This window comes from Stigmatopora argus, chromosome 20 (genome assembly GCF_051989625.1).
Source record: "Stigmatopora argus isolate UIUO_Sarg chromosome 20, RoL_Sarg_1.0, whole genome shotgun sequence".
NCBI lineage: Eukaryota > Metazoa > Chordata > Actinopteri > Syngnathiformes > Syngnathidae > Stigmatopora > Stigmatopora argus.
In genome coordinates, this window is record NC_135406.1 from 3,244,242 (window position 1) to 3,260,240 (window position 15,999).

The 15,999-nt window shown below is 42.7% G+C and overlaps 3 protein-coding genes across 11 annotated transcripts in view; 1 reads left to right on the top strand and 2 right to left on the bottom strand.

The window, feature by feature from the left end:
* The window catches only part of sorcs2 (sortilin-related VPS10 domain containing receptor 2), a 69,043-nt gene extending 58,701 nt beyond the window's left edge, over positions 1–10,342 (bottom strand). For 8 of the 9 annotated variants that reach the window (XM_077588333.1, XM_077588332.1, XM_077588330.1 and 5 more), the window contains exons 1-2: positions 10,259–10,342; positions 9,685–9,968 (exon numbers count right to left, since the gene is read on the bottom strand). In XM_077588333.1, the coding sequence (XP_077444459.1) occupies positions 9,685–9,930 (246 nt within the window). In that variant the 5' untranslated portion in view covers positions 9,931–9,968; positions 10,259–10,342. Of the gene's footprint in view, positions 1–9,684; positions 10,146–10,258 lie in introns of those variants that run through there. The other variant, XM_077588326.1, reaches the window with a different exon arrangement.
* A 65-nt stretch (positions 10,343–10,407) lies between these two features.
* Positions 10,408–11,811, top strand: grpel1 (GrpE-like 1, mitochondrial). The gene is made up of 4 exons (XM_077589414.1): positions 10,408–10,551; positions 11,051–11,192; positions 11,256–11,337; positions 11,402–11,811. The coding sequence occupies exons 1-4, from the start codon at positions 10,496–10,498 to the stop codon at positions 11,746–11,748; spliced, it is 627 nt and encodes a 208-aa protein (XP_077445540.1). The 5' UTR covers positions 10,408–10,495; the 3' UTR covers positions 11,749–11,811.
* A 1,108-nt stretch (positions 11,812–12,919) lies between these two features.
* Positions 12,920–15,932, bottom strand: tada2b (transcriptional adaptor 2B). Its single transcript, XM_077589413.1, has 2 exons — positions 15,638–15,932; positions 12,920–14,550 (listed from the first exon to the last, which is right to left on the bottom strand). The coding sequence occupies exons 1-2, from the start codon at positions 15,905–15,907 to the stop codon at positions 13,414–13,416; spliced, it is 1,407 nt and encodes a 468-aa protein (XP_077445539.1). The 5' UTR covers positions 15,908–15,932; the 3' UTR covers positions 12,920–13,413.
* Positions 15,933–15,999: the final 67 nt, after the last annotated feature.

A 15,999-nucleotide genomic window follows, 5' to 3' on the forward strand; every position in this document is an offset into this window, starting at 1 on the left:
TTACTCACCAAAAATCCTTTTTAACTGTACACAATATCCATCCTCCTTTCTTTCTTCCTTCTTTTCTATCTCCACCGAAGCTAATGCTGAAAGTTGAGCCTGTCCTGTCGTATTTCTGGCATAGTCCGTCTTGAAAATGGCTTTAAATCAACAAAACAATATATTTGTTTATGCAACTCGCTCCAAATACAGTTTGGTAGCTCTGGCTAATCACTAGCCAATCATAGTTGGTGAAAGCGATGACGTATCTCTACGCCTGCAAGAAGGCATTGACGTATCCCTACGCCTGCGACAATCATTGTGGTGTTGCCAACTCCAAATCTGATTGGTTAAAGCAACAGTCTTATTGACGCTTGTTTAATGCAGCAGAGCCTGCAGAACTGATTGTGAAGGCCTTGAGGCAGATTTCTGATCCTGGCAACAAATAATGGCTGAAATGTGATTGGTTAAATGCTTCAATACGAAAACACATCTGGAAACAGTGCAACCAGGGGGGAAACCAATGAAAGGAAGCTAACAGACAATTTGGAATTATTTAATAAGTATTGATGGACAAAATATAATACATGATTCAGATATTTCTTAAGCCAGCAGAGAAGGCCTTGACGGCCCTGACGCCCCGCCACTGTTCAAATGTAAATACTATATACTACACTCTACTATTTACTTTTCACTTGTGCACAAACTGGAGATGTGAGCGCCGTATGGTGGCAATACAATAAGAAAATTAAATCTCCAAACTAGGCCTTGTTTTACTCCAGCCATCTCGATCGGTTATAATCAAGCCTAGAGCAGTGAGCGTGTGAATAACGACGACTTTCCTTTGATTAAGCGACTTTAAGTCGAGTTTGTGGTAATGTTCACTGAACATCTCTAGAATCAGTGCATGTGAATGAACTTCAAAGATGGCACTCATTTTTTCCATTCATTTCCACAGCTTTAGATGGACCTCGAATTATGGTAAAAAAAAATGCACTTAAGGGCATGCGATAGATGTTTCCCCTCTTTTTTTGCAGGCAGACTTAGAAGACAGACTTAAATGAATGTAGGTCAGTATTATACGAGCATGAGCAGCTGCGTCCGCATTAACCGCGAAAGATTTCAAAACATATGAATTATATATACGTCATTATACTTGGGAAATGACAAATTGCGCAAATGACAGCTGTAACATGAGTTCTCTGAAGCCTAAAGCCGAGCGGAAAGACGGCAAATGCGCCAGTGGCTAACATTTAACCTACAGGAATGCACACGTCAAAGGCGCGCACGCCTACACAGCAGGTTGTAAACACACCAGAATCAGCACGTGCACACCACAGCTGCCGCCGACCTGCCATGGGGTCTGCTTGAGCCTCCATGGGATTGTGTTGCTACTATGATCCTCGGCCATGTAGAAACTACATTTCCCAAACATGTAAGGCGACCAATCGTCAAAAAAAGTTGAAGAAAGGGCTTAATATCTAAATTAGAGCTTACTTAGTCTTCCTTTCTCAGCTGGCCAGGCCCCGCCCAATAAAAAATCTCCTAACAGACGATGATGTCACACCCAGAATGCTAGCATGCTATCTATAGGCTTTCTACTCTTGTTGACTGTACTGTCATTCTGTCAACATGTACGTACTAGGTAGCGCAACATTAGAAAGTTAGACGTGATAGTCAATTCTGGTTGTGATGTCACAACCAGAATTGCGAAATGGTCAGGAAGGTTTGAATGGCAAATATGTTTTTGTATTACATTAGTGCCTTTTTGACATGGGTTACCCTTTCATGGGTCCTTTAACCTTGCCGTCCTTACATATTTCAAAATCGTCATCAACATTAGCTTATCATATTTGACTGATTGTTATGTCTTGAAGTACTGTGGCATGTTACAGTTAGTCGCCGATCTTTTGGTCGCCGGTCTTTTGGTCGCCCGTTGTCGTGGTCGGGGTGACCAAAAGACGGCGACCAAAAGACGGCGACCAAAAGACTGGCGACCAATCGACCGCACACGCTGTGTAAGCACTTGTCTAAAACCTGGCATAATAAGTATTGCTTTCCTTCCTATTGTTAACTTGAATGTGGATAAGTGGTCAATAAAATAAAGGATTTATATTATTGAAGTGGCAACTACACTACACTCTACCCACTCCTTTTAAAATATTGCTTAGGAATAGTTTAGCAATAGGGGGTGGTAATGAAATGTTAGAGCTTCTACCTTCTGTAAAAAAAAACCACTCAAGCCAGCATGCAATGGCTTACCATCAAATAAAGTAGCTGGGAAATCTGTGAAAGCTTTCAGCGAGATGGAATAAGAGATTAAGCTTAAATTTGAGAGACCTTGAAGACGGGAGATAATCCTTCCCGGCGGGTGTGCGGGGTGATCAACCACAATATTTACACAACAAACACTAGCCTATGCCACAATTAGAAGAATACAATTGACCCAGCATGTTTTTCCCCTCACCAAGCTGCTTGTGGATGACTTAAGAGGCGGTGATAATGGGAATGAGGTCATGGTTGGTCGGGTAACCACTGTGACAGATGCAAGAAGATGCACCAACTGTGCTGCAAAAATATGTCTTAACAAAAATTAGAAATACCGTATTTTCACAACTATTGGGCACATCGTATTTTTAGCCGCAGTGTCAGTAACGAGTGCTATTTCTGTATTTTAAACACACAAAGGACGCACCATTTTTTTATACGCATATATATTATATGTTATATATGAATATCGATCCGCAATAGCACTGGCTACCGGAAGCAGCCCCAGACTCTAGTTCCGGTTTCCGGTGCGCAGTGACTGCTGGGATATATAGTTCTTGCACGCTACACTCACACGCTAAAAACACGTTTTTAAAAAGGCAACGGAAGCAAAACTGAGTTGGGTTGTACTTTATTTAGCCATTTTACAACTTACTCACGTCATCATCACTCGCAAATCGAGTTGAATACGTTCGTCCAGGCGGCCACAATCCATTCACGAATAGTAGCTAGCTAGTAGCTAGCGTAACTTTTCCAAGGCTGTCTTCCATGGTTCGCAAATGTGTTGATGCCGATCGCCAGGCCGCAATCCATTCGCAAATAGTAGCTAGCTGGTAGCTAGCGTAACTTTTCCAACGGTGCTTTCCATGCTTTGTCATGCTGTGTTGATGTCGATGTATACAGGCCACAATCCATTGGGTGTACGCATTGACAAAAGAACTACTACATATCCCAGCAGTCACTGCGGAGTACTTTGCCTACTGGAAAATAGTAGAGTAGGTGTACCCTATCGATTGATTCATTTTATTTCATCGAGATAACAATTTTAGTATTGGTCCATATATAAAGCGCACTGGATTATAAGGCGCCCTGTCTATTTTGGAGAAAATTTAAGACTTTTATGTGCGCCTTATAGTCGTGAAAATACCGTACATGACTGGAAGGGGCGCCTTGTGGAGATCAACCTCAGAAAGAAAGGAGTCATGTTGAGCCCGTCAAATTTGCATTCTGACTTCAAAAAGCAAGCCTTGTTGGTGACGTCACCTTCTTCAAGGAAAAGACTTGAAGAATCTTAATGAGAAGGTAGGTAAAATACCTCAAGATTTTTCTTAATAATGGCCGGTCTGGATTTACAAGGCTGTTCCAGCGTGGGGAGGAATGTTTCTGTCAAGTTCACACTACAGAGGAACAAGGAGTGAAGCGGCGGACACAAATGAAGGGTAAATAGAAAGGCAAAAAAAGGGAGCAGGTGCGAAAACTCAATAACAAAAAAATCCGTTTAAGCTACCTAAAAGAAAGCACTTGGGGCAGTTGGTGAAAATAACAAACAGGCAGACAAAGACGGAGACTTGACAAGGACTGAATGGAAAATTTAACATCCCATCCTTCTTAGAATGGATTCGTAATAGTGGTGACAAACATGTAAGCCGATATTACAAGTATTTCATCTACCTTTTTATCATCTCTTGTTGTGCAACTCACAAAAGCTAAAAAGAAAAGACAACAAACTTGACTGTAGTTCAGTATTCCGTCAAGCTTTATTTGAATATTTTTTCTCTCTTGCAGCCTCCCACATGTTCTCCGCCAGCGCACTAATTGCTAAACAAGGTGACTCAGAAATGAATAGTTCAGATCATTTTTCAGATTTCTGTCCTTTCCTAGGAAAGGGAAAAATGACTGGTATGCTTCACTGACGTCAACGCTTTCTAAAGCCACCTGGGTCCTCCAAGTTGATGCTTGGAATGCATGACGGTACACTGAAATGCAGTGGCGGTCCGTGCATTTTCTCATAGCGCCTTCAACGGGTAAAATCCACTTCCTAGCAGCATTTATTGATTAAATACAAATACTGGAGCTTTTCAGATTTCAGAACCGGGCCCACAATTGAAATATTATTTAGGAATATAGCCATATTTTTCTCACCAAAAATCCTTTTTAACTGTACACAATATCCATCCTCTGTTCTTTCTTCCTTCTTTTATATCGCCATCGAAGCTAATGCTGAAAGTCGAGCCTGTCCTGTCGTATTTCTGGCAAAATCCGTCTTGAAAATGGCTTTAAATCAACACAACAATATATTTGCTTGTGCAGCTCGCTCCAAATACAGTTTGGTAGCTCTGGCTAATCACTAGCCAATCATAGTTGGTGAAAGCGATGACGTATCCCTACGCCTGCGACAAGGCATTGTGGTGTTGTCAACTCGAAATCTGATTGGTTAAAGCAACAGTCTTATCGACACTTGTTTAATGCAGCAGAGCCTGCAGAACTGATTGTGAAGGCCTTGAGGCAGATTTCTAACCCTGGCAACAAATAATGGCTGAAATGTGATTGGTTAAATGCTTCAATATGAAAACACACATCTGGAAGCAGTGCAACCAGGAGGAAAGGAAGCTAACAGACAATTTGGAATTATTTCCATTATTATTAATGGACAAAATATAATATATGATTCAGATATTTCTTAGGCCAGCAGAGAAGGCCTTGAAGGCCCTGACGGCCCGCCACTGCTGAAATGTAATCTTTAAGAGATCGGGTCATTTTAGGTACAGAAAATGGCAGGAAAACATACTTTGAATGTTTTGTAAACCTGTATTGAATGTCTATGATTTGCTTGAGATACTCCAGAACCCAGAATAGGAACCCAACCACTGGAAGACCTACCAGGATGGGTTTCCGGGGAAACTGTCAGCCATGACAGTGAGTCTCAAAGAAGGGCACAACGGGGAAGTTGGGAAGAAAAACAAAAGCCTTCTGTTTTGCCCAGACAAAGCTGGAAGGACATGCGAAAAAATGCTTGCCAGACATACTAAGGAAGCGAGAGAGGTCGGCGATACTTTTAGCTTCCTTTTGTCAGCGTCCACCAAACCAACGCCGTCACCTGCCAACATTGAAGCAATAAAAGAAAAGATTGGCTGATATTCCTATCCGCAGGGGACGGAAAACGGTTTAACGCTTGGCTCAAATGGCGCCATTGTTCCAGGACGAAGGCAACGAGTTTATCCGTGTCGTGCGTGCCAGGTAACCGAATCATAGAAATCGACAAACTGTAAGAAAATGCAAGTTGACATTTTGACTCAAACGAAACATTTCCATGTTAGCGTTTGAACGGTGAGCATATCACGGTTGCATTCTCCTTCTCGCAAATGACAGCGTGGCCTCAGGACACGAGATGGTAACGCGGCAAAAGAGTGTCACGCGAGCCCTAGGTGCCAAAATGATTAATGTGCGGCAGCCAGAAACGATTAATAAATACTCAGAGGTGCCGGGACGGGTCCGGGAAGAACGTGGCGGATGACAAAGCTACACAATTGGGTGGCATTCATGGATGGAGATGGCGAACAAGAGAAACACCAAACCGAGGAACTCCAATGATTTAAAGTCTGGAGGTTTACGGAGCGCCTCGGACAGGGGGCGCCAGATAGATGACCAGAAAAGTTCTGCTCACGTGCAAACACTTTCTGGCCACAGAACAATCGGGGGCTAAATGAACTCTGTTCTACACGTGAAATGCAACGCGTGAACAAATGCCAAAAGACTGCATAGAGTGATCAAAACAGCCCAAAGGGTCATCAACTTCCCCCACCTACACTGTCCAGCATCTGTAAATCACAGTGCCTTAGAAGAGCAGAGAGCATCATAAAAGACAATACGCATCCCGGCTTCCATCACTTCAATCTGCTCCCCTCTGGAAGGCGCTACAGAGCCATAACAGCCAAGACAAACAGACCCAAGTACAGTTTCTTCCCAAGAGCTGTCACCATACCTAATCAAGACTCATTACTACTACTTATAGTACTTACTTTTTATGTAGTCGCAAAAATAAATCCATTAACTACCACTGGTATAAAGTATTTGAACTCATCCTAGTTCTTGAAGGTCAGAATTATCTTGAATAATGCTCTGTACTTGGAGATAAAACTTGCTCTAAATCAGCCTACGGTTGGTCTGGCCAAAAAAGTGCAACCAAGCTTTTAACTTGGTGTTATGATGCGGGCAGTCAGCACATTTCCTCGTTTTAATCTTCATTTCTTAGCTCGAGGGAGAAAGTGTGGAGCCTAGAGTGAATATATTGAAATTGATCCCCAGTACTTTTATGAGGAACCTGCTCAATATGAAAAGTATCAGGAAATATATCTCAGACGGTGGAGTAATGAATAGAGATCCCTGGCGAATGTTATTACGTCTCAACAATGTACTGGATTGGTCAAAGCTTTCTCATCCTCATTGGAACATCTGGAGGAAAACAAAGATGATTTAGGCCTCGACTATCTATTAAGCGCTCTGCTCATAAATGTCATACTCAGAGAAATTCAATGGTGGCATTTATCTGTGGTATTAGGCCGGGAGGAACCTTTGATTGAGGAGGAATCAAACCCAGATCCGAGTCCAGCATCATCACAAAGGCCTGCAGCTTTAAAATAGAAGCGAAGACGTACATTTTCCTTACTTTTGCAAAACTGTCTGATGTTGTCAAATGGAGAGTATCATCTTATCAAAACACTGCTTTCTTCTTTTATGATAAAACGTGTAGTAACTGGATTGCACGAGTCTTGTGAGGCACACATTCCACATTTCATAATTCATATTTGAATGATGTTTATCAAAACAGATGTTCTCACGACTACAAAAGACAGCAAGGAGACAGAGAGCCAAAAATATATTGCAGTTTAATTTTAACTGCTTTTTATATATCGGACAAGAGAAAAATGGCATTCAGGCCTATTTGATATCTTCAAATATTTTCATTATTATTTACATACTTAGGTTGTATGTATTGTTTGTTATATTGTTGTTGTGATGGCTACCTACCGTATTTTCACGACTACAGACGCTCCCCTACTTACGAACGAGTTAGGTTCCGAGCGATTGTTCATAAGTTGAATTTGTTTGTAAGTTGATTCAGTGCTATATTTTGTATTATAATTTATGTTTAAGGCCTATATAAGTATATTGAAGGTTTCTATAAGTGCATTTGTATGTTTAAGGCTTGTATAAGTAACACGCACTGGTTTGTACTGAAAAAAACATGTAATAAAATGGAGAGAATACATACAGTACTGTATACATACATTAGAGAGAGATATTTACTAGAAACTGGCCCAAAGAAGCTATCTAATAACGATTGCACAGTTTTCTTCTTTTTTTCATCATAAATGTTGCGGTAGCACTGTATGGCATCATTCAATTGATTTGCAAACTTTGTGCAACGTTCAATATTTGCGTCCTGCTGCTCAATCTTTGAGTTTATAAATGGTACTGACGGTTGAACGATTCAAGTTGTATTCACGTGCAACGCTCACCACTTTCTCACGCGCATCAAGCTTTGTTATTATTGCCACTCATTTCAAATGAAATGGCTTGCCTCTTCCTTGCAACTCCCTCACTCGAAGCCTTTCGCTTTTCACCAACCATATTGAATAATGGATGCACGAGATATTTAATGATACAAATGAAAAAAGGTTCTTTGCGCACTGGAGATACGTTCACGCACTTCCACACTGCAACGAACTGGGCAGAGGAAGGTAGATGCTGGGTGAGCTGAGCTCTCACAGCGCCAAGCATCGGTATTAGCGGCGGAAAGAAGCACTACTCGGAAAAAGGTGCGCAATACAAAATCGAACATACGAACATTTTTCGACATAAACGCAATATGCAGACATGTTCGTATGTACCGTTGTTCGTAACTCGAATGTTCGTAAGTAGGGGAGCGTCTGTATTGACAAAAGAACTACTACATATCCCAGCAGTCACTGCGCAGTACTTTGTCTATGGGAAAATAGGAGGGTCGGTGTACCCTATCGACTGATTTATTTTATTTTATCATGATAACAATTTTAGTATTGGTCCATATATAAAGCGCACTGGATTATAAGGCGCCCTGTCTATTTTGGAGAAAATTTAAGACTTTTATGTGCGCCTTATAGTCATGAAAATACGGTATTTATTTGTGCACTTCATGGTGAAGGTTTAAATCTCATACTTCTATAATGACAATAAAGGCATTCAATTCAATTCAACTCAATTTTGTATGGATTATTATGATTTTACGTTTGAAACATTGGACCTAAAATGTGCCTCCAATTCTGGAATAATCTGTAAATTGCATTAACAAAATATTCTAAGATTTTAAAGAGTCTGCTTAAGGATGCAACAATATCATCTTCCTCAGTAAATCACTTTTTTAAATAAAAATCTGCAGCTGCACAGTGTCCAAAACGCACAAATGCTGTGACGACCAGCGACGTCTCCCCCAACGTAACACCCATCACAAAGACTTCTCTTGTTTACAGACCCGCCAAAATAAAACCAGAGAAAATATGGAATCAGTTTGTGAGTTTCAATTCTAAAAGGTGGAACTCGGAAAATATTTATGGGGTGGGTGGAAGGGGGCTAGGAAATAATTCATGGTGGATATAATGCATGCTTAATTCTTTGGGAAGTTATTTTGCCATAATTCAATCCAAGGGCCCTTGATTGATTTATTACAAAATGATAAACCCACACAATAAGCTCTAATTTAGTTTTGATGTATACGAGAAGTTTGTTGAGAAAAGATCCATTTTTTAATGAAAAAAAATGGCATTTCAAGACTACAATCAACTTGGATTCCATTGTACTCTGTGCTTAACAAATCAATATAGTATGGATTCATGTCTATTGATTGTCACAACCTTCGTGTCAACATATGGCAGAAGTCGGATATTGGAGTTTTGCACTCGTACATGTCAGATTGAATGTTTTTTTTTTTATTTGTACTTTTTTCCATTGATGCTGACTACACAGAACCAAAAAAAAATCTGCATTGAGCAAGCTGAAACTTTAGTTTGGTGTCATTCCAATGAAATTGCGTAAAAACACATCAACTTTCTCAGTTTTTAAAGCAACCTTTCAAAAAAATGGCACAGGTTTCCACATTATAAAAATGACATTCATTGAAAATGACTTACCTGAAATCATTTTTTCATGCACTAAAAAAAATGACTGAAAGTTTGAACATCTTTATTCCAGACTCCAGCTAGTTTCTAAAACTATTCACTTAACATAAAACTAAATGTGGGAGTCCCCAGAGGGTGCTTAAGGTCTCCATCTTTTCCACAAAGAAAGCCAAATAATGGGCGCACCTGCGTGCGTAAAGAAGACACACAAGGTGCGTCACAGATGGAGAACAATAACATGACTCCCATCGTGTGGCACAAAGAGGGTGTGGAAGGTACTTACGCTGCTATTCTCACCCGTCCAGTGGACCATCGCCTGGTTATGCGTGGCATCTCCTTTGAGCACGAAGGAGCTGCTTTGCAGGGACATTTGCCTGTCCCTGGACAGCGCTCTCCTGAGGCGAGGGGAGACCTCGGAGTCCTGGTTTCCATCCGCCGGGGATTCTCCATGGTCACGGCGCACGGGTCCCAGCATGGCGCTCGCCACCGAGACCGTTAACAGGAGGAGGAGGAGCGCCGCTTCTGGCATGCTTTAGGGCCGGAGACGGAGCAGGAGACTGGCCGGGTCTGTGGGAAGATGGATAGGTGTGTACTGTGTGCTCAAGCAGGGAGTGCGCGGGGGAGGAGATGGTGGGAACAACGAACGTGGACACGCAAGTGGTGGCAAAAGTTGACGCGCTAGCACCGCTAGGTGGCGAGTAGCAGAACGGCGTTTTGGAGTCAGACCTAGTTTTTAACATTCACACAAATGACAGCAAATATGTTATGTATTATTAAAAACTATTATTGTGGTTACCACTGAATTGAATTTACCCATTACTAACTATTATTTATTTATGGCTTCATTTTAAACTTACGTTGAATTAGCTGTCCTTCATCACGTGGGTGGATATTTCGCGTTCACTTTGCGCAACCAATCTACATCCGGTTGTTACAATGGCTTCTCGAAACGCTATTGGACCAGAGGTATTAGTCCCGCCTTTCTGCCCCCTGATTGGTTAGCTCGCACGAAATTGACCATCAAGTTTTTGTTTCCTGTCAAGCTTGTGTTCCGAAAGGTGGTATCTCTTTTTCCGAGTTCAAAAAAACCCAAAATGGCGAATTTGTGTTTACGGAGTTTCTCACTCGGGGCTTTGCGTAACATTGTAAGGTAAGGAACATTCTGGTTCAACTTGGGAAAAAAATATCCAGTGTGTTCAGTGCTTGAGTAGTGTGCAAACGTTTAAAAATGACGTAATGGCATGATTCGATGTATTTTAGTTAACATTCTAAAGTTATTGTATTTATTACCACAATCGGTAGGGTTCATGCAAAGGAAGAAATGCGCAGTGAAGAGGTCACCTATCATCAGATGATGGTTATCGAAGGCTACCGGGTCGCTCTGTTAATGACGTCACGTATGTCGCGTAATTATTGCGACCACCGGTTGTTCGCCAGTTACAAAATAATGACTATTGTGTCTTTTGTTCTTATTCAAGCATCATTTCAACGAATTAATATATATGTATATATATTTTATATATTTATACATGTATCCTTGATCTCCTAGTGTAACAATATTTCTTTGCTTTGTTGCTTTTCTCAATAATGTCAATATCAAGTCCAATAACATGAATGACCAGGTATGAAAACTTTATTTGTATACCCAGATCATCCCCGCGACGCTTATGCACAGCCACCCAACAGAAGAACGGCCCAGAAGAGGCATCTGCAGAAAAGTCCGAACAGAGCCCTACGGAGAAGGTCGTGGCCGAAAAGACGCAGTTAGAGGAGCAGCTCAAGGAGATGACAGTAAGTCCGACGTGGTTCCACGGGACAGACATCCCTACTAAGAACTCTTTTGTCGGCCCACAGGACAAGTACAAGCGGGCCTTGGCGGACACAGAGAACCTACGGTCAAGGAGTCAGAGGATGATTCAAGATGCTAAATTATATGGTAAACACGTGCTTCATTAGTATTCGCCGCAAGTGTTGTCGTTAACTGCTTCTCGCTCTACCAGGAATCCAGGGCTTCTGCGAGGACCTGCTAGAGGTGGCGGACATTTTGGAGAAAGCCAAAGAATGCGTACCCAAGGAGGAAGTGACGAGCCAGAACCCTCACCTGAAGAACCTCTACGACGGCCTGGTAATGACCGAAGTCCAGATCCAGAAGGTGTTCACCAAGCACAGCCTGATCAAGCTCAACCCCTTCGGCCACAAGTTCGACCCTTACGAGCACGAGGCGCTCTTCCACGCCCCCGCCGAGGGGAAAGAGCCCGGCACCATCACGGCGGTAACCAAAGTGGGTTACAAGCTTCACGGGCGCACCCTCAGGCCGGCTTTGGTGGGCGTGGCTAAAGCATCGTAAGGAAATGGTGGCTTCGGCAGGACATTTTGGGCTTCGCCTTCACAATAAACTGACCAAACTTTGGCCTCGGTCCTTTCTTTTAATTTATCAATATGCTTCACTGGACCATCGCCTCATTTAATGTGAAAAAAACTGTTGTAAACTGACGTACCGTGTTTATTTGAGTATAACGCAATAATATTTGTATACGCAAAGGTGAAACTCTGCCCTCTGCCGGTGAAAAAGCAGCCGTCATGGAGAATGGAAGACGTAGAACCTGTCTTTGTCCGCCAGACGGCGACAATCTACTAGTCTTCAAGTTTATAGGGTTGTAAAAATAAAAAAAATAAGGTAATATAGGGTTGTAAAAATAAAAAATAAAGCGCAATTCTTGCTCAAGAAGAATGGAATTAATTGTTTGGTGAATCTGATGATGATGAATCAGACTATATGGTACTAATACTACAATTATAAATTATATATTTCCCTTTAGTGGGAAAATATTTGAAATACACTGGCCCTAACAGGACATGTTTGCTTCTCTAAAAAACAAGAAGACATTTAAAATGTAAAAGTTTATTCACGTCTGTACAATAAGGGCCGAAGCTTCATCTGTGCAATACAAAATTTCTTAATTACAAAAAGCAAGTTAAAAAATAATTTCAAGATGGAAAAGACTGTACAGTTCATCAGTAAGTAATTTTTTTTTCCCCATTCATGGACAGGATTTTAAAAACCAGGCAAATAAATCTCTCATTTGATGGTCCTCATTTATATACAAATGTTCATTTTCCAAAATGGAAACTTTGCAGAAAAATGGTAAAGTCGCACTAATTTCCCAAAATGAATGGCATACATAAAATACTGACAATCTACAGCTAATGTGTCCTTATTCTATATATATACATGTATATATATAAAAATACAATACATATTAGTGTCATCCAACCCGCCATTAGCAAGTTATTTTCAATACATGGTTTGGTTAAAAATGATTTTTTTTGCTATTTAAAATAAAATCTTATAAACTCCATCTTTAAGTGCGTTTTCATTCAGTGATGAGTTTGTCAATAAATAAATAAAATTTAGATTTTTTTTTTTTAATTCCCAGTTCATTCCAATAAATTCATAAGGAAAGTTTCCAAATTGGAGAACTACAAAATATGAATTTCCCGGGTGTTTTTTTTTTAACAGTGATAAATTTTGTTTATTTGAATTGTCTTTTTTTTTTTAAATCATGCGTTAAAACTGTAGAGTTATGTACATATACAAATATACACACACAATGAAAATATGTTAAATGAACATAGTCGTGGTTGCCAGAATTGCGTGTAAAAAACACAAAGACTGCAGAATATACCAAAAATATATATTTTTTGCAGAGTTGTGACATAAAAACAAATATTAGTTTGTGAAATGGATTCGGGTAACGAATGTGCAATATTTAGTTTTAAATACTGCCTTAATAAAAGCCCAATCATTCCATTGTGTAACATAAAGCAGTACGCGTTTAATGTTAATTTGACTACTTTACTTAAACTTGAGCGTTTTTTGCAGTGTGTGTGTGTATTCATATATGTAAATACTATAGAGTTTTTAATTGATTGAGAATAGCCCGAATGAATGGAAAATTCATTTGTGTCGCATTCTTGCGTCCTTACGAAGATAACGAGTCAGTGATTCGGTCTAAACGGCGTCTCTGGATATCCATCCGCTCTCGGTGAGGAAGTTGACGATACGTTTCCTGAGGATCTTGTCCAGGTAACCGGGCAACCGGCTCTTTGAGGGCACGCCTTGCCTCTTCTGTAGGTGGTCTTTGATGATGATGGTTTTAACCGTCAGGTAGCGGGCGGGGCTAAGGTTTAGCGAGCTGCACAGCAGCTTCTCGCGGTCGGACAGCAGCTCGAAGCCGCTCAAGTTCTCGATGGCGGCGAACTCGCCATCTTTGCTCTCTTCTTTGACGGCGCCGGGCGGCGGGGGCGGAGCCGGCGGCCCGGTACCACCTCCACCGCCCCGCTTGGAGAGCGCAGCGCTCTTGTTCTCCTTGCGTTTCTCCCGTTTGTGGCGCGCCGCCTCGTATTCGGCCGCCTCGTCCAACCGGGCGACGCCGTTGCGGCGGCAGCGTTGAAGCTCCCTCACCTTCGCCCTGAGCGTGCGTTCTTTGTGCATGTTCTCAAAGAGGTCCTCGACTTCTCGGTAGGCCATAAACTGGCAGAGACCCCGAAGACGCGCCCGTTGTTCCTTCTCCTCCTTGTTGATCTTTCTCTTGGGAGTGGCGGGAAGCGGCGGGCAGGCTCCCGCGGTCGTCGTCGTGGTCGCCGCCGCCGCCGCCGTCGGGGCGTTGACGCCGGCCGAGCCCGCCGACTTGTCCCGCGTCTCCTTCTTGTCCCGGCCCAGGAAGACCGGCACCAGGCCGTAGTCCCGTGCGATGTTTTTCCTCCTCTGGCGCTCGCGGAGCTTGCGCACGTACATGTCCACGTGGGCGCGCTTCATCTCGATCTCCACGTCCTCGTCGTCGTAGTTGACCGAGAGACCGCTGATGAGTTTCTCGGCGTCCTGGTCGAATTCGATCTCGTAGTCGTCGCGCAACGGCATGTAGCCCAGCTGCTGCTGCTCGGACGAGCTGACGTCCAGGGGCGGCAGTGGCACGGTGAGGCTGGGCGACAGCGCCCCGCCGCCGGGGCAGGTGTGGTCCGTCACCCGGTTGGGGATGCTGTCGGAGATGCAGGCCTTGCCCAGGTTGCCGTGGATGTACATGGTCACGTAGTGGTCCATCACTTCCTGGGGGGTGCGGCCGGCTCCCACGTGAGCCGCCATGTCCTCCTAGACGACAAATGACGGCAAGTGACCAAAGATAATAACGTGTGGGTTCATTATTTCACTTTCCATTGGCTGATTATCCTCAAAAAACGTCCGTGTATGTTGAAACAATTGCTTGCATTGAGGGCAGAGATATTTGCATGACTTCTTGTCTCATTTGTACGTTGCCAGATTAGAATAGCACTCATTTTGTGCACTTGTTTTTGTATTGCACACCATTGACAGCAGTGGCGGTCCGTGCATTTCCTAGTGATGCCTTCAGCAAAAACTATTTTATGGCTATAAAACCTCTACTGCAGCTACAGCTGCGACACATTAAAAAAAAATCAATAATAACCTCATACAATTGAAATATTTCGGAATATAGCCATATTTTACTCACCAAAATCCCTTTTAACTGTACACAATATCCATCATCCTTTCTTTCCTCCTCTTTTCTATCACCACTGAAGCTAAAAGTCTGTCTTGAAAATGGCTTTAAATCAACACAACAATATATTTGCTTGTGCAGCTTGCTCCAGATACAGTTTGCTAGCTCTGGCTAGTCACTAGCCAATCATAGTTGGTGAAAGCGATGACGTATCCCTACGCCTGCGAGAAGGCAATGATGTATCCCTACACCTGCGAGAAGGCATTGTGGTGTTGCCAAATCGAAATTTGATTGGTTAAAGCAACAGTCTTATCGACGCTAGTTTAATGCAGCAGAGCCTGCAGAACTGATTGTGAAGGCCTTGAAGCAGATTTCTGACCCTGGCAACAAATAATGGCTGAAATGTGATTGGTTAAATGCTTCAATATGAAAACACACATCTGGAAGCAGTGCAACCAGGGGGGAAAGCAATGAAAGGAAGCTAACAGACAATTTGGGATTATTTCATAAGTATTGATGGACAAAATATATTATATGATTCAGATATTTCTTAGGCCAGCAGAGAATGCCTTGAAGGCCCTGACGGCACACCACTGATTGACAGTCAAGTATTTCTACATTTTGCTGTTTTAAATTAAAGTAGTTGGTGTGGGCACTTTTGAGTCCAAGAAATGAGTGGGGGGAGAAAAAGAAAAAAGAAAAAAAGGCAAAAGTTTTTACCCAATTTCCGAAGCCAAACTGCTCGATGGCATCGAGGAGCGACTGCTCTTCCCTGCTAGTCCATCCTCCCTCCGCTTCGGGACCCCAGAGGGAGAAGCGACCGCCGTCAACCTGCTGGTAGCCGTGCCATTTCCGGTGGTTTCCGATTTCTGCGCCCGCCGAGAAACACTCGGGACACAGCTCGATATCGGGGCAATCGGTGCAGCGAAGCCGGAGATTGGTCACGTCTGCCAGGCAGTTCACGCAGTACTTCTTCCCCAGGTCGGCCATGTTGGCTGGCTCGGTCCTTGTTGTTGGACGAAGAACTCGCGCGCATGCGCATTGACCAAAGCACGCGTTGGCCGCTTTGCGGCCCAACGTTG

Bases quoted from the DNA above. Each gene is read 5' to 3' on its own strand.
- grpel1 (XM_077589414.1), top strand. From the start codon at position 10,496: ATGGCGAATTTGTGTTTACGGAGTTTCTCACTCGGGGCTTTGCGTAAC. The intron at 10,552-11,050 runs GTAAGGAACATT...TTGTATACCCAG, and splicing joins GCTTTGCGTAACATTGTAAG to ATCATCCCCGCGACGCTTAT. The intron at 11,338-11,401 runs GTAAACACGTGC...TCGCTCTACCAG, and splicing joins TCAAGATGCTAAATTATATG to GAATCCAGGGCTTCTGCGAG.
- tada2b (XM_077589413.1), bottom strand. From the start codon at position 15,907: ATGGCCGACCTGGGGAAGAAGTACTGCGTGAACTGCCTGGCAGACGTG. The intron at 14,551-15,637 runs GTAAAAACTTTT...TTTGTCGTCTAG, and splicing joins AGTTTGGCTTCGGAAATTGG to GAGGACATGGCGGCTCACGT.